We start from the raw sequence: 27345 nt of genomic DNA, 5'->3' as shown, positions 1-27345 counted from the left end.
CCTATAACTGGATGAACAACTGCACAAATTGAGAATTGGTTGGAAGACATACCAGCATACCCACAGCCCCCCAGGAGCTGAGTCAGATACCACTTCCTCAAAGGATGCTTTGAGGGAGCAGAGGGATGTGATGGACTCAAAAACCATTTGTAAAAACATGATCTGATACCATCAAAATACCATAAGTTGAACAACTCACAAGCACACCAACTTCGCACAAACTCTACTGCAGTGACTTGCCACAGGCTTGGTTTCCAGCCGTCCATCTTTAAGATGAACAGTGACAGAACTAAGACTTCCCCCATCACTACTCAAAGTCCAGGCTACGTGATCCCTTACCTCACTGTCCACAATGCTGGCCAGGTCTAGCGGCTGCTCGATGATGGACATGAAGGTCTCCCCCAGGACCTTGGACACAAAAATGTGGGACATGGCCAGCAGGCGGTCGGGCCGGAAGGCCTGGATCAGGAGCAGCTGGTGCACGGCCTGGCCAATTGGACCTGGACAGGAAGTAACACGTCATTACAGCACGCGAGTGAACCACTGGCCTACGGGCACTTCTTGATCCGACATGAACATTTAGGTAACCAAAACCACAGCAAAGGAACATGACATGACTGAGATGCACTGTAAACCCTGAGCTTCATTCTGTTCGGAAACTCACTCGAAGTTTTCTCCTCGACCCAGAGGTAGGGCACCGACAGCTCTGGGGAGTTGCTTTCCAGCCACATGAAGAATTGCTGCAGGGGGAAAGGGGTAGCGTCAACCCTCCCACAATGCACCAACAAGCACAAATAACAGAAAGACGGGGAGCTGCTGCTGGCAGGGCTGACTGGGGTCAGGTTTCGGAGGCCTCTTACCTCGTCGGCCTGCACCTTAGTGACCAGGTCCTTGAAGGCCGGGAGGCGGCTGAGGCGGACCATGGCCTCGCTCTGGTCTGTGGTCAGGCCCTTCACCTTGGGAACTGCAGTTCCCGTCAGCACAATCTCCTTCCCACGCAGGAAGTGCTGGAACTCAGCGTCGTAGGATGGCTCGCTGGGGAAGACAGCAGCTTCAATTCTATGAACTGTTCGTAGGACAGCTTTTGACTACAGTGCAAGCACATCCAGTCTGATCTATTCTGTAAAGATTATATTCCTATAGCATGCATGCAGCGGAGGCGTATTAGTAGCTTTATTGTTTATATGCACATCCATCAGTGGAGATGTGTCATCCTTACAGCAAAACAGGCCTATTATGGTTGGACAGTCACTTACCTGGTCTTGCCTTTCAGGCTGATCCTGGCTAAGAGCATGGCGAAGGTGATGTGGTCATTGTGCAGCATACCTCTTGCCACTCGGTTGAACGCAACCTGTGGAAAACAAGATGTGTGTTGCATTGTGGTTAAGGAGCAGGATTCATTTGATTCCCCACAGGAGCACTGCTGCTGTACCCTTGAGCAAGGTACTTATCCATTTATATTTACTGAGGCATTTGTGAGTTAACATTGTAAATACTGGAGTGTAGCCTCCTTCCACCCACTTTCAGGAAAAGGACCGGGAAGGGGGGCACATTTCATGCTAGCGAGTATGACATCACTGAAAGCTGACTGGCTGCAAGCTGTTCCCCTTTCAAAATGGTCCCAGACAAAATATATATCTACATGTGTGGCTAGCAGCGCCAGTCTAATGCCGGGTTCAGACTACACAATTTTTTGTCTTTCACGACGGTCACCATGTCAGACTAGGCATTCATAATGCCATAAAATCTTGCCTCGTCTTGGTTGGAACCATTGTTCACGTCCTTGCGTGTTGTCGGGGAGGCGGGTCAAGAAAGTGACAATCATGGCTACAGAAGCGGTATGTGTGATGTTGGTGGTCTTCTGTTCAGAAAAGAACAAGTAGAAGAAAAAACGATTGTGGACCCGTTCCTGGGTGTCACGAAGAGGACAGTATGGACTGTCTGTCCTTCAAAGAGAACTTGAGGTAACGAATGTGTTATGTCAAGAACATTACATAAATGTAGCTAGCTACCACGTTCACTGTATGTACACAGAAGGTCTTGCGGAGGAAAAATGATTGGGTTTTGGCAATAATATTCTCTCTAGTAAATGAAGATACAAAGACATGTTTTAATATCAGGTGGTTTCACAACCACTATAACTGAAATCAAGAAAACGGTAAATACAGCTCCAGTTCTTTTCATTGACCACCGCCTGAAGTGACGCATATGCGTTCAGTTTACATACAAAAGTCACACAGCCCTAGGGCAGGGCTTCTCAAAGTCCAGACCTCAATCCACATCCGGACCGACCCAGCCCATACCTCATGTTATGAATACAATGATACATTATGAAGTGAAGTTATGATCAGCTCCTAAATCGCAAATACAGAATGTGCCTCGTTGTCTCTAGTTGTAGTAGATTTCTACAACTAGTGTAAATGTAGTTGTAAGTTTAACAAATATGACAATAATACTGATTACTGTTATTACTGTAACTCCATGCAACTGACAGTTACTGCAACACGGTGTAATCACAATTAAAATAAAATTACCGACATTTAACAATAATACTCTTACTCTTACAATACTCTTACTCTTACAACAGTACTCTTACTATTCCCAATTTCCATGTTTGCAGAGAGCACTCTGTCATCCTATTGGTCAACTTCGGAACACGTCGTAAGAGATTCTCAAAAAATTCTGACATGCTAGACTTTGTCGGGGTGTCGTGGGGCGTCCAAGACGCCACATCGCTGTTCGTCGATTATGTCACATTACAAGACCCGTTCGTCGTTCTGCGTCACTCTTGATGTTCACATTCAGGCCCGATGCTGGAAATTTGTCGGCTACAACAAAATTGTGTAAAAATCAAGCTGAAATTGTGTAGTCTGAACCCAGCCTAAGCTGTTCTCTCTGGAGTCTGAAGAGGCACTGCTGCAGTGGTCATACCTGGAACAGGTCCTTGGTGATGAGTGCCAGGCGCTGGGTGTGGTCACTCACAGCCCTCAGGTTGGCGTTTTCGTACAGCACGGTGTGGTAGATGTCCAGGAAGAAGTGCAGGGAGTACTGGTACAGGAAGTGCATCTGGAGGGAGAGGGGTGCAACATCAGACCGGAGCATTACAGCAGTGACGGATACAGGAGGCAAACTTTATAACTCTACACTGCAGTGTTTCTCAATCCTACTCCTGGAGCCCCCCTGTCCTGCATATCTTTTATCTTTGCTCCAAACACACCTGATTGAAATGACTAACATGCTCTCGATTAAATCAGGTGTGCTCAGCTAATCAAAAGTGCCACTGATGAGTTCAGTCAGGTAGGTAGAGCAGGGAAAGATGGAAAACGTGCAGAGCAGGGGGGCCCCAGGACCAGGATTGAGAATCAGTGCTCTACAGAATAGGAGGAGGATGACCAAAAGGAAAGCAAGAAAAGGAGGAGGTAAAGGTGTAACAGAAACAATTTTAGGCCCCAAGCCTTGGTGCCCCACCTGGTTGAGGGCCTCCATGGTGAAGTAAATGCTGCTGCAGGCGGAGGACAGTGAAAGGTACTGCTGGGACACCGTCTCCACCTCCTGCATGACGATGTCCGTCTCCTCCACCTTCCGCGTCACCTCTGCCGCCTCCTTCTTCAGATTCTCCAGGGTGGTGATGATGGTGTCATCATCCAGGATGCGACCCTTGACCTCGTTCAAGGCCTGCAGCAGGGACTTCTCCAGCTGCCGCAGGCGCAGCTGGAATTCACCTGCGAGGAGGAAAAGCGAGATGAGAAAGGGTCTCAGGACCTTCAGCAGTACCGTGAATGAGGAAGACTCCAGTGCCTTCTCCCACTCTACAAAGCCAGCACAACAGATTCCAGAAATACAAACAATTGCCCCTCATGAATAAGAGCTCAGAATTACATCAACCTCACCAGGACCACAACAGGACCAGGCTGAAAAGATCAAATAAAAAGCCCAAGAGCACTAACCACAGTTGTGAAAGTGCACCTTGGTATAAAGCCCTTAAAAACATGATTACCCCTAATCCACTGTATAACTCAAACATTAGAGGACTGACTAATTGTCATATACTATAAGACTGCCGATTTGTTCGCCTGCATTAGAGGATTCCTGACTTGTTCTCATACATTGTGAAAGCTGCCGATTGGCTCCCACATGCCGCCCTGCCCGCCGGCCTCACCCTGCAGTTTGAGGAGGTCCGAGCGCTTCTCGTCCACGTCCGGCCGCTCCGCTTTCAGGACCTCATTCAGGCACTGGCTCTGCAGGCTGCTGCGCGTCACAGTGAAGTTCACGAAGGTCACACGGGAGCACAGGTCAGGAGGGAACTCCACCTGCACAGCACAGAGGAGCCGTCCAGTCCCAGCAGGAACACAAAAACACCCATGCAGGCATGCTAGGGCCACCTGCACTGGCCTATGAAAATTTTTCATAACTCAATTACCAATGTCCCACTTGACAGATGACACTCTGATTCCATGAAGAATGTGAATCATATTTTCAATTTTGTCTTACAGCTAACCATAGACTGAAAAGACTCTGGATTACCATTATATTCTGTAATTCAACACTTACCGTAGGGTCTCGGGTGGAGAGGAAGATGACAAAGGATGGTGACAGGTCAATGTCCTGGTCGCCGAGAGTGATGAGCACTCGGCCACCAGTCCTACGGACCTCCCTGTTGAGCACAGGGTTCAGGATGGGGTCGTAGCTCTCCACATCCTGTAAAAAAGAATCCACTCAGTCAAAATGCACATCTCCTCACATCTTGAAGTTCAACCCACGTCTGATCAAGTGGCAATGTTCCACAATCCCTACAGCTTGTACTGTATAAAAACAATTCTAAGAGTCCTACAGCAACCTGTAAGGGAGAAAATGCTATTCCAATGACATGAAAATGGAAAACACAAAATTTTGGTTTCGAATGATAACAGATAGTACTAAGATTTATTTTTGTATTCAAAATCCATCCATCCGTGTCCATTTTAATTTGGCATGAAGCGTAAGTGATCTTTCCATTGTACAGCAGGGAGGTGTGGAGTGGCCAGGCATCCTTATACCTGCACCAGGAGAGGGTTTCCAAATCGTAAGGCGCTCTCCAGGTTCTTCCTGAAGGCGTCATCCAGGAAGCTGGTCCTGGTGATCTTGCGATCCTTGTACTCGTTCATGATGAACTCAGTGGCTTGGCCTGAGGGGTCGATGATGAGGGGGTACCTGGACAGTGATGGGACAGACGGGGGGGGGGGGTGTCAAGGAGTATTCAGACTGAGAATACGCACAGCAGACTGAATGGTTTTGAGTTCAGTCTACGGGAAACCGTGGTGAGAAACAGATGCGAGATGAGACTGCAGAGTGGATGCACTGACCTGTTGAACCTCTTCAGCATGATGGCGTTCTCGGTGCAGAGGTCATCAGCGGGCAGAGAGTTGGCCTGCCAGCGCAGCCGCTCGTCTGCGTTGGACAGGTACTCTGTCCTGGCAATGTCCGTGCGGAACTGGGGGGGAAAGGCCATCCGTCAGAGGGGTGTTAAACACTCAGCTCTTGGGGCAGTTATGGGACAGAGAGGAGGCTTTTGCAGATGGGCGGGTACATCGGTTACCTGGATGTTGGCCTGCTGCAGGTGGTGCGACCAGGTGGTGAAGAGGTTCTGGCGCATCTGCTGCTCAAAGTAGCCGGCGTAGGCGATGAAGGCGGCTGACAGCAGGCAGTCCCCGGCGATAGTGGACATCTGGTTCTTGAAGGTCTCGCTGGTCTTCTCCCAGCGGTCGCGCTCAGCCGACAGGCTCTTGAGCAGGGCGGTACTGCGGTTCACCTGCATCAGGGAGAGAGGGACAGTCAGACGCTCCCAGGAGGCGGAGGGCAGGTTGAGTGGCAGGGGGATATTAGGCAACAGTGAAGGAGCAAGGCTTGTAACCTGTACTAGCCCAGAACTACCTCCAACTGTATTATAAATATCCCACTGTATTAACATGTAAAAAGTGTAACCTGTGCAAGTCATGTGTGAGCATCTGCTAAATGGTGGTAATGTAATGTAATGTAGGGGAGAGCTCCTCCCACACTTACCTTGGCCTCCACAGCGGCCAGGTCAGCCTTGATAGCCTGTGCCTCGGAGATGAGCACGGCGTACTCCTCCTTGTAGCGGGCGATGCTGGACTCCAGGTCCCGGATCATCTGTTCCACCTCCTCCGCCTTGGACTTGTTGTCCGTGGCGTCGTCCTCCAGCTTCTGCAGCTCGTTGCGCAGTGGCTCCACACGCTTCAGCATGTCGGCATAGTTCAGCTATGAGGGAGAAGGCATTTTAGAGATCTGAGTTCCACCAATCATTATGTTTGTATTTGAACCTAAAGACCATGGCTATTAACACTGGCTAAACCTGCTAAGAGGATGAATGACCTCTGAGAAAATAAAACTGAGAAAAAAAATAAAACTGAGAAAGTATTTGAACTTAGGCTCAATACACTTACGCTCAGTCTCTAACTAGAAATGTTAAATACATTAGCTATAATTAAATTGATCTACTGTTCGTTTTTCCACGAGAAGTATTTGTGTCCTCCAAATGAATGGCTTTCGGGGATTGAGAGTGTAATGAGACTAGAAGAGGAGTTATCCTTACCTGAGCAATAGCCCATTTGACCATAGGCCCACAGGCCAGAGAAGCCCTGTTGACCTGCTCATAGTTGTAAGCGGGATTGGATAGGTAGTTTTTCTTCATCTTCTCACGAATTGAATCACTGTATACCAATAACAGCAAAGTAAATACATGAGAACAATATAATTTGCCAAATGATGTATTGAAGATTATAAAGGATAGGGGGGTGGGGATATTAGAAAGACAAAAGGAGGGATTTTATGAGAATGAAAGGTTGGGAATCTCTGTTTAGACAGAGGGGGATTAGTGTTGGGAAAACCGTCTACTGTCAACTTCAGCCTTGAGAATTACAGAAACCACACCCCAAAAGTGTATGATCTGAAACCATCTACCCTTATTCAGATTAATTCAGGCAATGATTTGGCAAATGCCAAATTTATCAATTACAAATTAAAGCAAATCAGACCCTCCTTCCCTCTGACCATCTCAAGCATCTTCAATTATCAAAATCTTTCTTCCCAATCAACCAGAGTGCCAGCTAACTTAACAGATGTATTCCCTCTTATCACTGTGCTGAATTCAAAATGAGCGCGTGGGGATCATGCAGCGGTTGATACCACATGCAGCAGCGAAATCATAAGCAAAGAAGACCTGGCGCCTGTCCACCAATCAGGAGAAAGAGACAAACGAAACAAAATGAAATGGGGGCGGCGATACCTCGTGTCCTCTGAGACAAAGTTGACTATGCTGGAGATGAAATTGTCCCTGATAATAACTTGTCTGATCTTTTTCCAGTCATTAGTCTCCTCGCCCAGCAGCAGGCAGATAGACTCTAAGGCCAGCTTTACAACGGCAGGAGGGTTGGCCATGGCGCGCACTTCAACGAGGTGCTGCTTCTTAATAGAGCTGACAGCTGGGAACGGGAGGGAGGGGGGGAGAGAGGAAGGAGCTTTAGGACCATGCAGGACAGATATGGGGGGGGGGGGGGGGGGGGGGGCGACAGGGAGGGACTGCTAATGCCATGTCAGGGGTGGGGAGAGAAACTTGAGTTCCAGGCTGAGGCAGATTCGGGCCTTCATAATTTCTCTATACTGGTTTCCAAATTCAAAATGTGAGCAGTCTATAGGGGGCCAGCAAAGGCCTCCTTGTGCTAACTGAGCCAGTAACACCTTGGTTCAGACACCTAGGGATTCAAATTAACTACCAAGAAGGAAAATTCCCTGTTGTGCTCTAAGCACTAGGCTAAAATGCTGTTGAAACAGGCCGTTGAGGCTGCTCACAATGACATTGCTCTGGTTTAGTGTTTCATGTGTGGAGGACAGTTTCTCTCCAGAGCCCCTAACACGGCCGCCACACCCCTGCTCACTCTGGTCACCTGATCTCATCGGCAGAAAAGTTAACAATGGTGGGGATGAAGTTCTCCCGCATAATGATGGAGCGGATCTGCTTCCAGTCCGTGGTGCTCTCCCCGAGCAGCAGGCAGATGGACTCCAGGGCCAGCTTCACCGCCCCTGGTGGATTGGCCATTGACCGCACCTCCACCAGATGCTGCTTCTTAATGGACTTAACGGCTAACCCCGGCCACCGGGGGGCGCAGCAAGGCAGAGGGGAGCAGCATCAGAGAAAGTGAGAGCAAGAAAAACAGCAGAGAAGTTAGCGAGGTCTGACAGAAGAGTGGAAGACAACTGACGGCACACAGCGAGAGGACAGGAGGGACACTACGACACAAGAGTGAAAACTTGAGAACGATAAAAATCCACACACAGATAAAGCGCTGAGCAGATCAGCTGCTTCTCTGCACTGACCAACAGAAAGAATTACAGATGAAATCCATGGCAACGATAGATTCAATTCAATTCATACACCTCGCCACATCACTCACTGAAAAACACACTTCAAAATGATCAAAAGTATTATTTAAAAAAACTGGGTAGAAAACCTCATCTTCACATTTAACAGACCTCATTACAAAACAAAAAACAATTAAAACAAAAGAAGAAATTAGCGCTCAAACACCAAGTTGCATGGGTTGCGTACAAGACAAGTCTTACCGTTTTGGGCTTCTATGACAGCAGGCTCCACTTGGTCCAGGTCTTGCTTCACACGCAACTGCTTGTCCTTGATCACTTCCTGCTGCCTATAGACAGCTTCCTGGATCTCCTGACTCATGACCTGCAGACCCCCAACAAAGAGAAGTTAGCCTCTGTTCGTCTTCTAACAATCTTCCACCCTCTCTTCCCATCATCTCAGTGCAGACGTCCTACCTTCTTCTTCTCTGCCTCCTGCTGGTCTTTCACCATCTTCTTCAGCTTGTCGTTGGCAGCAGCATTCTTCACCTCCAGCTCCTGGCTCTTGATCCTCAGGTCACGGCGGAGCTCCTCCACCTAAAGTGGAAACGCACAGGTTTGTCTATACCTGTGGACTCATGCGTGCCAAGAGCAACGTGGGCAGGTGGCCAAGTACCTCTGCCCTCACGTCAATGTGACGTGAACCAACCGTCCTCCCCGTACCTGGTCCACGGTCTCTTTGATCTTGCGCAGGCCCACATTAAGGTGCATCTGCTGCTCCTCCAGCTCACTGCGCTTCTCAGAGAACAGGTCAGCGTAGTGGTTGATGAAGTCCAGGTAGTGGCGAGGGGTGATGGCCATGGTGCGCCCACCACGCTTTGCCAGACGATTGTTTGCCTTTAAAAAGACAAAAACCCAGGGGGGGGGGGGGGGGGGTGAAAACCTCCCTGCATGAGAAAACTAGGACAAACACCCAAGGACATGGCAGGAGCAGACTGACTCACCTGGTGCAGGGTCTGGTGCACAAAGACGCAGCTGTTGACGATGGCCTCACGGTGGGTTGGAGGCTGAGGCAGCTTGTCATACACAATGGGCATGTAGTCTGGCACCTTGTAGTTGGGCTTCTCCAGGTCCATCTTGCTGGTGAATTCTTTGCCGACCTGGTACAGGGCTTCCGTGGACCAGTCTCCAAACCAGTTCAGCACACACCTGTGGAAGAGAGAGATACAGACAGGTCAGTCTCCTTGGTCAGTGATGAATAGGGCTGCGTGCTGACTTTTAGCAGCATAAGAAAACTATGGCTCTAGAAGGCAAGTCTTGCAGGTTCCTTCACCCAAACCTCATCAAAACAGATCAAGGCAATGACACTAACACTGTCAATGACATCTAAAGGAGTGCACCCATCAGGTAATTCAATAAAATTACTCTAATAATCTAATAAATAGAAATTTTATACTGGCAAACAAAGTTTTATTATCAGGTTGAAAACAACCAATTAACTAGAGAAAGAGATGCATGACATAGCCATGTAGCTACCTGGCCAGCTAGTTAATTTAGCAGACTTGCCTGCAGCTGGCTAGATAGCAACATAGTACAAGTAAGAGAAGAAGAAAAAGATCAGTGACTGAGCTAGCTAAATAGCTATTCTAATGTCAATGACACTTATGCTTGACGGAATCACATGCATTGTTTAATTTTTTACACCTGAGCACAACAAGGAGCTGGGGTACACAGCATGGGCTGCAGGGGCAGGTGCAGGACCCACCTGTTGAAGAGGGCAGGGGAGGTGGCGGCGCGGTCCTTCAGGCCCTCGGAGGACGGGTTCATGGTGAACACCACATGCAAGTTCCTGATGACCTGGCTGGTGAACCACTTGTACAGCTCCTCGTGGGTGTCCAGCATCAGGCCCTCCTTCTGTGCACCCTCCTTGCACTGGGTCATCAGGGTGGCATACTCGTCACCCTCGAACAGACCGGGGACCTGGGAGACACAGAACACGCATCATGGGGGGGGGGGGGGGGGGGGGCGGTATGGGGGAGCAGAGACAGGACTACACATGCTAATGTCTGCCACTGTTTAGCCTCACACAGAGCAATAGAAGCAATGGAAGCAGCAACAGGAATTCCTTTGACTCTGGTTGCCCTCTCAGGACAGGTTTTTGGACTATGGTTGCTTGATTGCATGACCACAGTGGCTCAAAGAGTGGAGGGAGCGGTCACCTCTCCATTGGCCAGCAGGGTGTTCATGCGCTCCAGGAAGCCAGAGTCCAGCACGTTGGACTCGTCCATGATGAAGGCGATCTTCTCATTCTTGCAGCCAGATCGTCTCAGCACGGTGCGCAGGTCTTCGTCAAAGTCCTCGCCTGTGTACTTCCTGTGCACCTATGCGCACACACAATTACCGTATCATACACAGCGTTCTTTGAGTGAACAGACGTGTAATATTACAGTCAAAAGACTCAAAACACTGACACTTCATAAACACAACCACCGAATCTCTTCAGGGCATGGGTGGGGAGGCTGTACTTACCTTGATCTGGTAGACACTGAGGCCGTTCATCCAGGCCACGAAGCGGGACAGGGTGGTCTTCCCAGCTCCGCTGACCCCAATGAGGAGCAGGTGGCCCTGTGGCTGGCGGAAGATTCTGGGGGGAAGGTCACAAACATCACTCAAACAGCTCAGTGAAGTCTGGCCCACTGAAAATGACGACATCTCACTTACCGGTCGATCCTGAGGACGTGATCCAAGACCTCGTTAAAGAGCACCAGAGGCACGTCCAGCTCCTCCTCATAGAAGACCTTCAGACGGGCTTTAACATAGTCTCTCAGCTCCTCCTGCTCCACAGGGATATAGTCCTGGAAAATAGCAGAGCGCAAAGAATGTGTGAAAAATATGAAAATGAACCCAGGGAAAATGGTTGCATGCATAATACAAAGCTAAGCAGAACACTTAGTACTGAGTACTGAGTGTGTGCACATGCGGCTTTTCCCTGGTTTGCTTATTTTCTAAGTAGCTAGAACCTCAGAAGGCACTTCAACACCTGAACTTTAGCCAGGGTTGAGCTCACCTTGGACAGCCAGTTGCTGTACAGGATGGGTCGATTCAGGGCCTTCTCGCGGTCGATGTTGGGGAAGTGTTTCAAGGCAACCGTATCAATGTTCTCATCAGTCCAGCGGCGTTCCTCATCCTCCACCAGCCTGTGTGTGTGTGTGTGTGTGTGTGTGTGTAGTGGAAACATGGCAAAATTAAACTAAGCCACATCATCTTGCATTTCAGCACCCTTATCATTCATTCACTTTGCTGCAGGTGCTGTTTGTTTCATGCCTGATCCCTGAGTGACTGCCACCGTCCTCATGCCCACCTGTCCTGGAAGAGACGAAGCGCCTCGTGGGCCCAGATGCGGATCAGTCCCTCGACAGGGAGCGTCTCCAGGGGCCGCAGGGCCTCGAAGATCCCCCTGACCCAGCGGGTCATCTCTCGGGGGGAGTAGATGTAGTGTGGCTGGGTGTCCTGGGTAAAGCGCTCCTGCATAGGACAACAACAGCACACCCATCAGCCAAGACCACAGCCACTTCCCCAAGTCCACAGCCACCCCAAAGACCACAGCCATGCCCACATTTACACATGCACCAAGACCACAGCCACACCCACATCCACACACACACACCAAGGATGTTCATCACAAATGTGGCTAAGTGCTGAACAAACTAGAATTGGAAGGCTATGGATTTGATATCGCTGGCAAGTTGCTGGAAATGACCTTTCTATCCACACAGCAAATGAATAATGTCATGTATGCTCCAATCCACTCAGTGTGAGTTATCAATAGTATTATGAGGCAATGAGGTATGAGGCAGACCTAAGCACCAGTACGGTTTACCATTAAAAACACTTTGTTTCAGGAGATTAGCGAGTCTCTCTCTTAGCTAATCTAGCATTTGTTTAAAAATATTTCGGTGGTAAAATTGTCTGCTTTAGGGCCCACAGATGTCTTTCCTGCAACTCATCCTAACTTCAACAGTTTTCCACTTCTTGTTTTCAAAATGCTAGGACCTCAGTGAGATGAGGTGAGATGTGCTGGAGGAGCACCCACAGGAGGCACTGCGTTTGCAGTGAGAGGTGGACTCCCACCTGTGACATTGTGTAGAACTCCACCATGGCGGCGGTGAGCGGCTCGGCGTAGGTGCGCAAGGACGGGATGAGCCTCAACATGGCACGGTTGAAGGTTCCATAGATCTGGGTGAGGGAGGCAGGGCCGGGGTAGTCCACATACACCACTGGCACATGGCGTAGGAACCTGGGATCAAACAGCATGCAAAAATAATCATGGCCACATTCATCAACAGACCATAAACTAACGCAACAACGCTGGGGACCAACAAGCCACACTGTACCTGTGTGAAAGGGGCTTTCGGCCAGGGTCTGTGGGGGGGTTACAGGCCCCAACAAACTGGATCCTCTCCAGTTTGACCCAGGTCTGGTCTGAGGTGCGGTAGAATCCTCCATGCTCCACCATCTGTATGTGTGTGGGATGGGGAGAACTTCAGAGCAAAGCTTAGCCTAAATACTGATGTTCAGCACCAACAGTAACATACACCCTGCAGTGTTAGCATGAACGCAGACACGTCCCCCGAAGCCCCATACCTGTCTGAGGAAGGAGATGACCCTTTGAGTACCATACTTGTCCATGTCTGGCAGGTTAATCTCATCACAGAACAGCACCAGCCACTTGCCCAGCTGCACCGGTGCCAGCACCACGCCGTTTGGTGTGCGCCGGTATTCGCAGTAGTGGTCGAATGTCTTCAGCAGAAGCTCGGGGGTGGTGGCGCTGGAGAAATTCAGACCCACAACCTGAAAGAGGAGGGGAAGAGGAGGGAGGAGTTGGGGTGTAAGCCCTTGTTAGAATGTAAACAGTACTGCTCTGACTGGTTGCTCTTGACCATGTGGGTACCATGACTGTAAAGCTGGTCTTGCTCACCTCCATGTCAGGCAAGGCTCTGAGGGCACTGAACAGGGTCATGGTTTTACCAGACCCAGGCGGGCCGCACAGAACCAGGGGCTTATGCTCTGCCAGCCAGGTGTAGAGCAGGGCCTCGTGGCGCACTGTGTCCAGGGTGGGCACCACGACGTCGGGAGATGCCACCTTGTGAGTCTCCACTTCAATCTGGGGCACCTTGCCCTGCCACGACTGCCATTCACCTGTGATGGAAACCTGGGGCAAGATATGAGTATTAGTTAGAACAAACGGGACATCATTTCACGTGGAAGGCTTCGCAAACAATGTGAATTATTCATTTTCTGAAGCTGCATTGGGGGTTCTGGCCTAGCTCTGGCAGTTGTGGACACTGGGCGAAGCGGGCACCTCGTAGTCGATGATGGGCACGTTGGGCGCCGAGGGCAGCGGGACGGTGGTGATGCGCCGGATGTACTCGCCCAGCTCTGCTCTCATCTTCAGCCTGCCGTCACCAGAGAAGGACCACAGCACGGCGTAGATCAGGTACCTCTGCAGGAGTCACACACAGAGCATTTACCATGATGGGCTTACAGACCAAAATGCAAGACATACATTCTGAAAGAAAATCTTTAAACCAGATCACAGGGCACATCTTAACAACGTTCATATAAAAGAACAATCTTATATGCCTTGCAAGGCCTTGGTTGGACATTAACAGCACAGATGATTTGACCTCAGTGTCATCCTGTTCATGCTCCTACAGTATGTGCCCCTTTTCCACCAAGGCAGCTCGAGGGCTGGTTCGGAGCTGGTGCCTAATCTCAAACCAGTTTTTGGCGTTTCGGCAGCCAAAGAACTGGCTCTCAGCCAGGAAAACTGGTTCAAGAGTGGCACCAACCCTTTGCTGGTCTAGAACCAAGAACCGCTTATGTCAGGGGCTGGGGGTGGGAGTATCGTGACCAACAAGACCAACTAAAACTTTACGACTGTCATTTAAAAAAGAAAAAGAAAATAAAAAAGAGCTAGTGTAGTGTCTAGTCTGCCTAAAAAGATAAAGAAAAGCCATTTTTCAAATGTTCCGCCTTGTTGCCAGCCAGCTACATGTTTCTTAGCTGTTTAGCGAGCTACTAATTTTTCACATCAATGTTATGAACGTAACATTTATGGCTAGCTAGTAGTCAAATATTAAGTGACGTTGGTAGGTGAGTTAATGGCAATAGTAGAAAGTGTGCATGCTAATGTGCTAATCAAGGTGCTAACGTAGCATGCTAACCAAGGTTACGGTAGCTGGCTAGTTAGCTAGCTGTTGGTCAGGTAACATTACCCAAGCAAGCGTAGCTACTAATTTCTTACATCAATGTTATGTTCGTAACGTTACGTTCAACGTTTGTAACATTGATGTGAGTGTAAGATTATAGTGCTTCTAACTTCTGACCAGACATGGTTCAGAATCAGAGAACTGTTAACCTGATGGCCTTATTATCATAGTTACAAAGGAAGCTCCACACCTTGGTGCCACGCTACAGTTGGAGCCAAGAGCAATTGATTAAGGCAGGCAGCAGACATCGAGTCTAGCATACAACCGGGAGTGGGCAATTGGCAACCATCACCACACAAAGACGCGGTCAGCATCAAAGGATCCCGCTTTGCATTGGGAACATAGGTTGATGCTGCAACAGTGTAAAACCTATTGTTTGTTGCCATTTGTTTCATGGTATAAAAGGCCGATCACGGTAACAGTTCCCTGAGTTAAAGCTTCGCAGGCAGAGATGCTGCCGGATTCCATCGCCGAATAAAGCTTTTTCTCCAAGCGCGCTTTTGGTCCGGTTCGTTTACTTTTAAAATTAGAACAAAATCCAACATGAGAAATTAGTAGCTATGCTTGCTTGGGTAATGTTCGCTGTCCAACAGCTAGCTAGCTAGCCACCTACTGTAACCTTGGTAATAGTAGCTAACATTAGCATGCTACTTTATAATGTTGCCATTGACTCACCTACCAACATCACTTAATATTTGACTTCACAAACGGCTAACATTGTATAAAGTGTAGTGAACAAGTTTGTTTTTAAAGCACTGTTCTCGTTTTTGTTGTTGTTTGATCCCGCCAGCGCCAAGCGGAGACGTATACAGTGACGTAATGATGTGGCTCTATAGCCCGTGGAAAAGCAAACCTGTTAAGAAGGTTCGCAAGTTGAACCAACTCTAAATTGGCACTAGCACCAGCCTAGAACTAGCACCTACTTCGCGTTGGTGGAAAGGGGGTAAAACTGATCAATTCACAGAAACAGGAAGATCGGATACGTAGCAACAACTTCAAGAACAGGAATAGTAATAAGCTTCTACATCAAATCTCGTGAATAACCTATAGATCCCGTGGAACACGTAACAATCTTAGTACATTAAGAATGGTACTTCCCAGAGTGCATATATCCACCAACCAGAAGAGCTGTCGTAGCAACCCTAATGTCTTATTTCCCGCTTATATACATTTATTATATTGCACGTATCCATGTAGTCACTGAGAACTGGTCATCTGGAGTAAAGGAGTGCAGTCCCACCTGCATGTAGCGTTCCAGCTGGTCGATAGGCATGGGGAAGTCTGGGTGGTTGTTGTTGTAGAGCGCCACGTTGCGGCAGGCCTGGTGCAGCATGGAGAAGAGGGAGCCCATGCAGCGCAGCCTGGTGAAGTCCATGATGTGCTCCATCTTAGAGGCATGCTCCAGCGCCTTGATCACCAGCCCCGTGGAGGTGAAGTACGGCTGCAGGATGGCGGCTGCGTCCCGCTGGATCTGCATGGGATGGGAGAGGCGAGAGGGAACAGGACACAGGACTGTCAGCATGACACAGGACTGTTTTAGAGCCCCACACTGCGCAGACAGCACATAGGTGACACTGATTTTTATGATATGTGGATCTGATGACACAACGGGTGTAGCGACTGAAAGGAACAAGCCAGATATATTGATATATTTCTTATATTGGATATATTGATATACCCAGATACATTTAATTTCTACCATGTTTCTGCTGAGTTATTTGCATACAATATGTAAATATATCTGTGATCCATTATAACCCATAGTGGTACCACACCTCTACACACTGCATACAGTCATTATGCCCAGTAAATGAATGTTTTGTTTTAAACCATAATGCTTTGTGTTTCTGTTGTAAATGTGTCATTATGTGAAACTTCATGTGCCAGGCATCCTTCGAAAAAGATTTTTAATGTCAATAAGAGTTAATAAAATATAGGCTTAATGAATAAAATTAGAAGACTGCTGTGGAGGCAGAGGAGTGCAGGAGTGGAGGTAGTTCTGGGTACCTGCAGCATGGGGGAGGCGGCCTCCTCGCCCTCGTCTTCGGTGCCCTTGCGCATGCGCTGCGCCTCATCCTCGCCCTCGTCCAGCGGGATGCTGCGCAGGCGGGCCAGGAAGTTGTTGAAGATCATGTCGGTGCTGAGCACGTCCTCGCTGAACCACACCATCCCACAGCGGGACACGGTGGCCAGCGTGGCGTACTTCAGGTCTTGCACCTCGAACATGATGCGCACCTGTGGGAGGGGGGCATGGATCATGAACCCACTGCTGTTGAACTAGATTGGTTTACATGGAGTTCAACTCAAAAGCTGTGAGCAGCCTTGGTGGAACCAGCGTGTGTGTACGTGTATGCATTTGGGTATGTGTATGTGTACATTGCTGTGTCTGCATACAGGGTGGAAGAGGTGCATGTGTGTGTGTATGTGTGTGTGTGCCTGAGTGTGCATAGAGGGTGGGGCGTACATTGGGCGGCAGGCTGAGACGCTCCCCGTTGGGCAGGGTCAGCAGCTTGTTGTCATCCAGCACCGAGTTGAGGTTCTCTACCCACTCGGGATCCACATCACCGTCGAAGATGATCCACTGCCGCTTCTGCAGCTCGCCGCGCACATTATCAATGATCCTGAGATTCAGAAAAACATGGACTGGTCACATCAGAACGCTGAGTGCATCTCTAAACTCAGCCCCTCCCACCAGGAAAGCTCTCAATATCAATACACTCCCACTGTGGTCCCATTTCTCAGCAGACTATACCCAAATTCCATCAGCTTCTCACAGTAGCTGTACATTGCACATGCCATTCTTCAAATTGACGTAAAGACACCACAAAATGAAAATTGGGACACTGCTGTTGAATCCTTGGGCAAGGTACCTCCAATTGTCTCAGTAAATATCCAGCTAAATAAATGGATAAACAGATAAAACTGCAGCCTATGTAAGTCACTCTGGATAAGATTGTAATTTAGGGATGGGAAGTAAATGTAAAGTTAACTCAAGAGCACTTTCCTTTCTTTGGTGTGAAAAGTCCACCTCAGTTCAAAATGATCTCAAAATGACTCATGAAAAGAGCCCATGAAGAGACAGAGAGATAAGCAGGACATCTGTGCGTGTGGCTTACTTCCTGAGCACGTGCGTGAATAGCCCATCAGTCCACTCGCGGGTGTTGGGGTCCAGGGTGCCGTAGAGGTGGTCCTTGCTGATGGCCTTAGGGTCAATGATGTGGGCCACACCCTCCACGCCCTCCAGCCTCTCCAGGGCCTTGAGCAGGACCCTCCAGGCCATGGTCTTCCCGCTGCCTGAGGGGCCCACCATCATAAGGCCATGGTTGATCTGGGTGATCTGGTAGAGCTGCAGCACCTGTGGACGGGACAAGGGAAGAAGCACAGGCATGAGTCACCCAAGACCAACACCACGCACCATCACAGTACCTATGACTATTATTGTCATCAGGGAGTGGCATATTTTGGGTCCTGATCAAAGCAGGAATGAATGTCAGGGATCATCAGTAGTACCACTGTGGTGATGGAACTGAACTCAAACAATAGTTATCTGTGTTCAAATCCCAAGAGAACTACTGGTCTTAGCTGAAGGGTACCCCAAACACCAAATATATCCAGTTATTTGAGCACACCTGTATGGTTACACAGCCAACACAGACCTGGACATATTTACCACAGCAATTCAAGTTCCAAATTCCCTGCTCGCTATATTGACGTGGGTGTGCATGAATGTGAGCTGTGGAAGTCGCGCTGTGTTAGTGTACCTTCTCCACCCACATGCTCCCCACGTCGTCTCCATCCCCATAGGTAAGGTACATCTCAGCGCAGACCTTCTTGAGCTCCTCACGGAGGGCAGTCATTTCCCCACGCATGTACTGCACTCCGGGGAAGACGTCCGAGAGCAGGCTGAACAGCAGGGGGATGTCCTCCGCCACCAGCTTGGGCACCATGGTCTCGCACACGCTCTGGATCAGAATCTGGGGCACGTCCACACAAATGTCAAATGTCACTGATGTAAAAAAATCACCGACTGCGTTTCCATTAGTGATACTACAGCAGACTCAAGAATGGATTTAGTAAAATCAGTGACATGGGTGGTGGAAGAAAGTGTAGCTCACACTTAAGTCAGAGCACAGCCTTCCTAAATGCTATTCTCTGAGAATAGTTAAGAGTCAGTGTGCTGAATGTGTGCTCCTCCATGTACCTCCATGCATAGTTATTGTAGTAGAAAGAGGCGTGAAGGCTGCCCGGCCTCACCTCCTGCTCGGGCAGGTTCTCGGCGATCTCATTCTCGTCCACGTCCTCACCACGCTCACGCTTCTCGCGCTTGATCTTCTGGATGCGCTCCCTCTTCACGTTGCCAGCGCTCACCAGCACGCTCTTCAGAGCTCGCAGCCCGAAGTCGTAGTGGCTCTGAGAGGACAGCTGCTCGTCGCAGAGCCTGATCAGACACACAAAAACATACTGTGATAAAGCAAAAGCAGTGGAAAAAAAATGTTAAACTTATGGCAGTACACTTCAGTTGGCCACTCACTGTCATTACATGACAGCCAAATGCAACAGTGGCAAGTTGTAGTTACAAAAAAAAAAAGCAAGCCTATCTTCCAAACTTGACATGGAGATACTACAAAAAGTGATGTAGTGCCAGGGTAGCAGTATGGCATAGTGGTAAGGAGCAGGGCTCATAACTGAAAGGTTGTGCTGCTGTAGCCTTGGGCGAGTTGTTAACCCAGTTACAGCTGTATATTTACTGAGGCATGTAAAACTCGTAACCTTTGCAAGCTGCACTGGGTGAAAGCATCAGCTAAATGACAATAACGTAATGCCACTGTTGCATTGTGAGGACACCCGTATCCAGTGTGGGTGGGTGTGTACTAACTTGAAGAAGGGGACAATCTTCTTGGCTAGAGTCTCAGCAGTGCGGAAACCCTGGGAGTACAGCATGACCTGGGCGATGAGCTGCCGGTCAGGCTTAGTCATGGCCAGGCTGCGGAACAGCTTCTTCAGGTTGTCGGGCAGGTTGGAGCGGCCGGCGTAGCCCGGGTTCATGGTGATGAAGATGGCCATTTCAGGGCTCACCTTCACCTGCTTGTTCAGCAGCTCACAGGTGATGGGAGAGCCTGGGGGGAGGGACACAACACAAGGCAGTCAACCCAAACTCATTTTTACAGTCTACCAGAAGAGCCTCCACTTCCCTGTGCAACCCACCGCCCACATCACAGCTTTTAAAGACTGAAAATGGTAATGTGGTAGCTTAGTATAAATGCATAGCTCAGGCCAGAAGCCTCCAGTGGAGGCCTGAGAGAACGGCAAGGGTTGTGTTTGTTACGTACTGCGGTCTCGGTTGGGGTTGCTGTGCTCCCGCAGGGCCACCTGGATGTACTGGACCTGTTGGGAGACAGCCGACAGCATCCTCTCCTCCAGACGGTTGAACTCGTCAAAGCAGCCCCAGGCGCCCACCTGACACAGCCCCACGAAGATACGTCCCATGGCCTGCAGAAAGGGAACGGTAAAGGAGTGGAGAAGGGGCTCCATTCGCTGCTGCACCAAAACGCAAGGCTTAGCATGCCAATAGGGAGGTGAACTTGTAACCTGTGCAAGTCGCACTGGGTAAAAGCATCCGCTAAATGACAATAATGTCATGCCACTGTTGCATTGTGAGGGCACCCGTATCCAGTGTGGGTGGGTGTGTACCATTATCCTGGATTGCCACTTTCTGCTTCTACTGGTTTTCACACCAATTATCATTTTGTTTCATGTTTTGTTTTATTCTTGCAACTGCTCTTGCAATATGCCGCTAATATTTAATCCAAAATGACTTACTGTATTCTGTACTTCTGCAACAACCTGGGCTTGCAAAAATAAATACAATTCATTACTGTTTACAATCGGTTTCATCTGAACCATTCATACCTGGAAGTCAAAAGTCTCATCGCAGTTAAAGACCAGCACAAAGCGTCCAAGCTGGTGACCGAGAGCTTTCACTGACTCCGTCTTTCCAGTACCAGCAGGACCTACAAGAAAAGTTGAGGCGTTTAGCTAACCGATTGCCTGCCCAGTAGTTTAGGTAGTTGACTTGTCCTAGAAGACAATTGCTCTTCACCTAGAAGTACACATTCTCCACTTTATGAAGCAATAATATGAACAACCACCTGGCAAAAATCTGAGTAAGACACACAAACATGTGCTGCAACTACACTGCTGGACCTGTTAGATAATGAAGAAGTAAAAATGCTATTGAAAAATGGGAAGTACTGTTATTACTCTAGGGGAGCTGCTCAGACACTTTCCCTTCTGCTGCTGCTCAGCAAGACTGCGTTCTCAGCACTGACCGAAGGGGGAGCCACCGAGCCGAGCCTCCAGAGCCTGCGTCATGGTCAGGTAGCAGCGGTCTGTGAGCGGGGTCTGGACCAGCTTGTCCTGGACACCCAAGTACTCAAAGCCATAGTTGAACTTGGCGTTGGCCATCTGGATGGACAGCTGCTGGAGCACGTCGGTCTGCTTGGGGTCGAAGTAGAAGCGCATCTGGCACAGCCACTCAAAGGACTTGGAGTTGTCAATCTTGTTCTTGATCAGGGCCCTGGTCACGTCCCTCTGGTGAACCAGCTCTGTAATCTAAAATTGGGTGAGAATATTTGCAATGACTGAGATTAACAAGCACAAATAGCCCTCTTTAACTCTTTAACAAGTATCTCCCAGAATGCACCACTTGGTGAATGACGGCATTTTATGTGTTGCTGTAGAGATGAGACAGCTCACCAGGTGCTCCAGCTTCTTCCTACGCAGTGGGGGCTGCTCCATCAGTACGGTGTCGGCCAGCACGTTCAGTGTGGCCTCCACGTTGGACAGGACCCCCTGCAGGGGCGACATGTCCCCGCCGCCCGCGATGGTGGTCAGGGCGCTCTCCACGTTTTCTGACCAGGCAATCTGAGCCGACAGAACCACCAGCTGGGCCTGAGGAGAGGGGAGAGACAGAGGCAGGGTGTGAGCTTCATTCAGGAATTACAACTGAGAGGCTGTAGCAGTGGTAACATGGCCAGTTTTGGCTGACCTAAAGTCTGCTGTGATGATTTCTATAAGACAGCTGTGATTCTGATAGCAGAACCCTATCACAGAGTATCAGGTGTGGCAACATTCAAGGGCTGTGTGGAAAATACTGACTAGAGGAGGAGTAACTTTTTTTTAATCCAGTGCAAACTGGCCCTTGCGTGGAAGCCCCATACTGTGGAAAGGGTACCTGGTATCTGTCAATCCAGTCGATGTAGGTGCCCAGGTCAATGCCGGTGCCCTTGTTGAAGGCGCCCACCTCCGTGACAGACTCAGCCAGAAGCTTGGCCAATGTGACCCTCATTTCCTTCTCCACGAGGGTCAGCCACTCGTTGATCTTGGGGTGCTCTGTGATGGATACCGGGGTCTTGTAGAGTACCTGGAAAAAAGCAGTAGACATGACTGACCCGTCTGCAGTGACTTGTGCCATCTAGGCCTCTTTTCCTCCAAAAACACCTGCTGCCTTATGTTCCTACCTCCTCTCCCTCTCGGGAAGAGATGCCCAGCACCTCAGTGTTGTCCTCGTTCAGGAGGATGCTGGACACTCCGGCAAACATCTTCTTGAAGTGCTTCTGCAGCTTGGCCACGTTCTTGCTGTTGCCAATGATCTCCAGCAGGTCTTCATCACCCACAAAGTAGAACCTGAGAACAAGGAGGAACTGCTCAACACCTGCTACCTGTCACCCTAAGATGCTACTTGAGTACAGCAGAGCTGACCATGTACACAAACTGGTGAGGCCGGAGCAGCCCGTTTACCTGGGGAAGGACGAGCGCTCCCTCTCCAGGTACTCGCCCAGCGCCTTCTGGATCTTGCCCAGCAGGTCGGCCAGCCTCTCCAGAGACCTCTGCACGCCCTGGATGTTCAGCACATCCATCACCAGGGGTGACTTGGTCACTTTCTTCATCAGAGCCAGGAACTCTGTGCTGATGCTGGATGGGGCAAACATAAATTTGAATGCAGTTCCACACAGCAAGCTTAGAACTTTTCTTCTTTTCAGCATCTCTCTCTGATCTGATGTTAGCTGGAAGTAAACCGCACTATGTTTTAGAAACATTTATCTACAGGGTGCTACATAGGGCTGGAGAGACCTCCCTGGGCTTGGAGTGCCAACCGCTTTAACCTGATGTGAACCTATCTGGTGGCTCTCCCCAGCTCTCGGAGGGTTAGCTGGGTTTGTTAAGTGACTGAAGCAGTCTGAATAGTTTGAGTGCAGAGGTGAGTGAAGGTCTTCATCCAGGAGAAAGCTTACCTCTGGAACCTCTGGGTCTCAACAGGAAGCAGGTGCTTGATGTCGGCGCTGCCAGTGAAGATGCCCTCCAGGTAGACCCAGCGGCGCTGGACATCAATCCACACGTCGAACAGGGCCATGATGCGGTTCAGCTTGTCCTCCCAGCTGAGTGCATCCTCTTCAAACACCTACAGTCCCAGACAGTGACATCGTTAGAATATTAATTCTGATGGCACTATGAAGCATCACACTGAAATGAAGCAGCAACTGAACTAACTGGGAGACTGCCCTGGGATGTATTTCTAGGTCTGTGTCATGAGATCTAAGTAAATACAACATGAGTAAGAAAGCATCGTTTACCTTGTAGTAGGGAGACAGCTTCATAGCTGACACGCTGTTGATGTGCTCTTTGACCTTGTTGAAAAGGTCATCCCATCCCCTGATTAGGCGACACTTGTTCTGGTAGTTGACCAGGTCCAGCTCATAGGAGTTCCAAACCTCCCGAATCTACAAATAAGAAAATTAAATGAGTCTGACACATAAAACCCCCACTAGGCTCATTTGTTATGGCTTCCAGGCTTTTGTGGAGCTATCCCACCATTCCATCTCACCTGCTTGAGGAACTCTTCCAGGGCCATCTCTCCCTGGGCCACCAGCAGCACGTCCTTCACCACCATCTCGTTCTTCTGCAGGTCCACGTCCCAAATCTGGCCCAGCGTCAGCTCTGACAGCACCCAGTTCACATGGAGCCTCTTCATCAGCTGCTTCCAGTGGCGGTCCTTCAGTGCCTCCGACTTCAGCTCGATCACCAGCATGTTGATCTAGCAGCCACAGCACAATCACACATAATTATGCTAAGAACAACAGCAGAGCAGCTTCAGAACAGCTCAAACCGCTGTTGTGTATTGACTGATGTGAGGCTTGATGGCCTCACTTTGTTGTCCTATAGAGGAGATATTCTTTAAATAACTGAAAGGATACGAATCAACGCAGGTAACAATGTTGCAAGGGAAGAGCACAGAGGCCATGAGCCAGTCAACAATCAACAGGAAAACAGATTTATATTTTAAAACAAATTCCTTTCATTAATCTTCTTACATAATTGAAAAAAATAAGGCTGGCTCACCTTCATGTAGCCCTTGAGCAGCCTCTGTACATACTCGTAAGAGGCATACTGGCGCAGTCGTGCAGGGAAGTTCTTCAGCTGGTTCAGAAGGCCATCCAAGCTCTGACGCAGCTGTGTGCAGACAGAGAGCATGGTGAGTTTTCATTTACGTCCAAACAGGAAATGAATGGCAATACAGCGAAACACCAAGGCGAGTATCTCACCTTGCGTGGTTGAACAGAAACCCAGGGCTGCTCCTTCATCTGATCGATCTGCTCCCACACCTTTGACAACTCAGACCACACTCCCTTCAGGTCCTGCAGCTCCTCCAGCGCCACCTGCAGCACCAAGGAGGAACAGACAAACACATAAATGTGTTTTCGACAGGATTCCCCAACTCCGCCCACTTTGGGAACTGGTTTGATTTCGATGACTGGGCCTGAGTGGGAGGGGTGTACCTGCACTCTCTCCTCGCTGCCGCTCAGCAGCCCCGTGTCAGTCAGCTCCAGGGCCTCTTTGGCTCTGGCGCACTTCTCCCGGTCGTCCTTCAGCCTGCCAAACTTGCCCTCGTAGATGGTGAGGGACTGCAGCGCCTCCTCTGGACGGAGGCTCCCCTGCAGAGGGAGTTAAACAGTGTCAGGGAGACAGACCCAGCACCAGCCTACACGGAGTGAAGCTCTGACACACAACCCGGTTCTGCAGAGAGGAGCCCCACTCACAGCAACAGGCTTGGTCTTCTCCCAGTCCGTCAGCAGGTCAGTGGTGCGGTTCTCCACGGCCCGGTCCTCCTGGACAATCTTCATCTGCAGGTTGGCCACCTGCTGCTGGATTGCCGTGTCCTTGCGTTTCATGATGTCACTGAAAGCACCCCACTCACCCTCAATGTTGTCGATGTAGAGCCAGGAGGGTGGGAACTGGAAGCGCTGCTTCTCCAGGAGCCGCTGGCCATTTCGGAAGAGCTAGAGGGGGGACAGAGGGGAAAACCACGTGGGTTTAATACTGGAATACCAACACGCCATGTCAACAAGTTGGTAAATTCACAGTCCACCACCGCAGAAACTCTGTCCCACTTACATCAACCTGCTTCTCAAACTGCTTGATCTTGCGCTTGAGGGTCTGCACGTAGGTGATGAAAGTCACAGCGTCCGAGGTACTGGCCGTGTCCACAGAATGCTGTTCCAGCTCTTGCCGAGACTGTTGGAAGTAGGTCATGCAAGAGATTGGGTATGAGAGGGGGGTTACTGGAAAAGTAAGTTTAATAGTGGCATTGCTACCTCATGAGCTTACCTTGGAGATCTGGGAGTGGAAGTCCTGCATGTTGTTGCCCAACATCTGCCCAAACTTGCTGAGCACCTCTTTGTGCCAGGAGTCATACTTCAGGTTCACTTTAGACTGGACCTGAATTTTGAATGGGAATGAAAGTTAAAATTAGTGACCGCACTGCCATCACTACAGATTTATATTGGTCCATGCACAACTAATGACCACGGATCTTCTAAGTCTTCTAAATCCAGCAGACATGCAAAAGGCCAACAAACAACTAGTTAAATAGATGAACTAATGAAATGAGGTCCACTGCATGACTTTACCTTGCCATAGTCTATGACCACAGGGCCAAACTCCTTCCTGGTCTCTGCATTGTCGAAAGTCCCTCTGGCTTTGCGGATCTGGACCAGCAAGGCCTGCCACTTGTTGAGGTCTTCCCCGAGGCGGTTGTAGATGTTCTCAGCCTGCATGTCCCACAGACACTGGTACTGCAGCCACACCTATGGAAAGGCAAAAGCAGATGGGTGAACCAAATGTTATTCTATAACAAAACCTTACCACAGAAGGAGCAGGAGGATGCATAACAAGGATCATACCTTGACATACTGCTCCACCTCATTGACGTTCTCCTTCACTGCGTTGTAGGCTTCCTCAAGAGCGGCCGGGCCATCGGGCATCCTCGTTAAGGCATTTCTGTAATACTTCTCCTCCTCCGAGAGCTCATAGTGCACGCCCACCTGCCAATCACAACACAGCTTTACCAACAGGCTCTTCTTGTGTGCATGAGCAATCTACTTACTCCATTCTCATCTCTGCTCAACTGCACGCAATATATCACTTGGAGGTATGAAATTCTGTACAGTGTGATTTGAACCAATGCTGGAACCATCACAGACCTGGTATCTCTGACTCTGGATCCTTGGGAGGGAGAGGATGACCATTTTCCATGAAAACATCTCCTGGTAGAGCTTGTAGCGGCAGTCTTCTATGGGAGGATTTAGGTAGATGACTTGATTGGTGATGCGCAGCTCGTGCACAACATTCTGCAATGAGTAAACACGGTTTAATCAGTCTCAAAATAAGGAAGCAGAACAAATTGGCTTCTCATCTCCAAAAGGCATGACATAATGATGTACAGCTTTGAAAAGACAACACTGAACACCACTTCTCTCCACAAGTGTGGCGATTAGCTCAAAAAATAAATCTTCACCCACAAAACAGCATTCTTGTACACATGTTAATGTTGTGTAACTAAAATTGTTTTGTCCAGATAAGCTTTTTTATCATTCTGTCAGATATTTTGAAAATATAAAAAAGTACCTTGCAACAAAATAATAATTGACTAATTTTGCCTTCAAGACTGAAATGTTTCTCAGCTAAATCAGCTGAACACACTTTGCACCAGCATCATGTGCATGCTCACCTTGATCTTTGGCTCTCCTCCAGGCTTGTGGCTCACTTGAGGAGCCTCTGTGTCCATGTCGACGTCAGCCTTGTCCTCCATCTGCCCCCGCAGCACCTGTGTCCAGGCCCTGAGGCCGGCTTGCAGACGCACCCCAAGTATTCTCTCAATCTGCAGAGATGGTCAAAGAAACTTGACTCCAAGACAGCAGACAATGATAAACGGGTTGGACTATGGAGGACTTGGGTTTCACAAACAGGAAATGTCACTTTTAAATGCCATTTTTAAGTAGCAAAACTCAGCAACCTCAACTAAGTAAAATACATTATTTGCCTATTTGTGTGCCCGCAACATAATGTAAAACACTGACACACAAAAGGGAACAGACCAAAATAACTTGTATGCTTTTTTTTCTGTTTGTTGAGCGATTTATCATGGTATAAACTGACAGTGCCACATACGGCAAATAGTCAAAGGGATTAACGGAGTAGGTGTTGATCCATTATGCAGTTTAAGGGAATTTACTATTTCATTTTGCTGCTTGACTGCTGGGTTGAACTGTTTGCAGTTTGCAAAAAAGCTCAGTGTTTTACCAAAAGGCTCTCCAGCCACTCTTAAAATGCCACCAGTCATACACCAATTGGTATACCTTTGATTTATAACAATTTGCAGTAA

General features: G+C 49.1%; 1 protein-coding gene across 2 annotated transcripts in view; it reads right to left on the bottom strand.

Moving 5' to 3' along the window:
• Positions 1-27345, bottom strand: part of dync1h1 (dynein, cytoplasmic 1, heavy chain 1) — a 46318-nt gene that overhangs the window by 7939 nt on the left and 11034 nt on the right. Inside the window, exons 10-65 of one of the 2 annotated variants that reach the window (XM_036542469.1) lie at positions 26692-26841; positions 26165-26311; positions 25865-26005; positions 25592-25768; positions 25290-25400; positions 25077-25196; positions 24722-24961; positions 24461-24616; positions 24227-24340; positions 24024-24134; positions 23509-23718; positions 23258-23404; positions 22919-23085; positions 22425-22598; positions 22145-22310; positions 21859-22047; positions 21381-21575; positions 20954-21236; positions 20535-20635; positions 19955-20114; positions 19501-19741; positions 18879-19062; positions 18386-18598; positions 17741-17979; positions 17089-17245; positions 16632-16859; positions 15865-16095; positions 13715-13855; positions 13331-13564; positions 12997-13203; positions 12747-12868; positions 12484-12649; positions 11714-11877; positions 11420-11549; positions 11074-11207; positions 10882-10996; positions 10572-10733; positions 10118-10332; positions 9357-9561; positions 9076-9249; positions 8830-8949; positions 8617-8737; positions 7941-8136; positions 6590-6707; positions 6040-6255; positions 5576-5788; positions 5343-5470; positions 5037-5190; positions 4552-4698; positions 4160-4310; positions 3469-3722; positions 2932-3066; positions 1257-1351; positions 861-1035; positions 665-740; positions 340-500 (exon numbers count right to left, since the gene is read on the bottom strand). In XM_036542469.1, coding sequence (XP_036398362.1) covers positions 340-500; positions 665-740; positions 861-1035; positions 1257-1351; positions 2932-3066; positions 3469-3722; positions 4160-4310; positions 4552-4698; positions 5037-5190; positions 5343-5470; positions 5576-5788; positions 6040-6255; positions 6590-6707; positions 7941-8136; positions 8617-8737; positions 8830-8949; positions 9076-9249; positions 9357-9561; positions 10118-10332; positions 10572-10733; positions 10882-10996; positions 11074-11207; positions 11420-11549; positions 11714-11877; positions 12484-12649; positions 12747-12868; positions 12997-13203; positions 13331-13564; positions 13715-13855; positions 15865-16095; positions 16632-16859; positions 17089-17245; positions 17741-17979; positions 18386-18598; positions 18879-19062; positions 19501-19741; positions 19955-20114; positions 20535-20635; positions 20954-21236; positions 21381-21575; positions 21859-22047; positions 22145-22310; positions 22425-22598; positions 22919-23085; positions 23258-23404; positions 23509-23718; positions 24024-24134; positions 24227-24340; positions 24461-24616; positions 24722-24961; positions 25077-25196; positions 25290-25400; positions 25592-25768; positions 25865-26005; positions 26165-26311; positions 26692-26841 — 9381 coding nt within the window. Of the gene's footprint in view, positions 1-339; positions 501-664; positions 741-860; positions 1036-1256; positions 1352-2931; positions 3067-3468; positions 3723-4159; positions 4311-4551; positions 4699-5036; positions 5191-5342; positions 5471-5575; positions 5789-6039; positions 6256-6589; positions 6708-7282; positions 7479-7940; positions 8137-8616; positions 8738-8829; positions 8950-9075; positions 9250-9356; positions 9562-10117; positions 10333-10571; positions 10734-10881; positions 10997-11073; positions 11208-11419; positions 11550-11713; positions 11878-12483; positions 12650-12746; positions 12869-12996; positions 13204-13330; positions 13565-13714; positions 13856-15864; positions 16096-16631; positions 16860-17088; positions 17246-17740; positions 17980-18385; positions 18599-18878; positions 19063-19500; positions 19742-19954; positions 20115-20534; positions 20636-20953; positions 21237-21380; positions 21576-21858; positions 22048-22144; positions 22311-22424; positions 22599-22918; positions 23086-23257; positions 23405-23508; positions 23719-24023; positions 24135-24226; positions 24341-24460; positions 24617-24721; positions 24962-25076; positions 25197-25289; positions 25401-25591; positions 25769-25864; positions 26006-26164; positions 26312-26691; positions 26842-27345 lie in introns of both variants that reach the window. The other variant, XM_036542470.1, reaches the window with a different exon arrangement.

The sequence above is a fragment of the Megalops cyprinoides genome, chromosome 12, assembly GCF_013368585.1.
Source record: "Megalops cyprinoides isolate fMegCyp1 chromosome 12, fMegCyp1.pri, whole genome shotgun sequence".
NCBI lineage: Eukaryota > Metazoa > Chordata > Actinopteri > Elopiformes > Megalopidae > Megalops > Megalops cyprinoides.
Note: the sequence above shows the minus strand (reverse complement) of the source record. Positions and strands in the feature narration are given on the sequence as shown.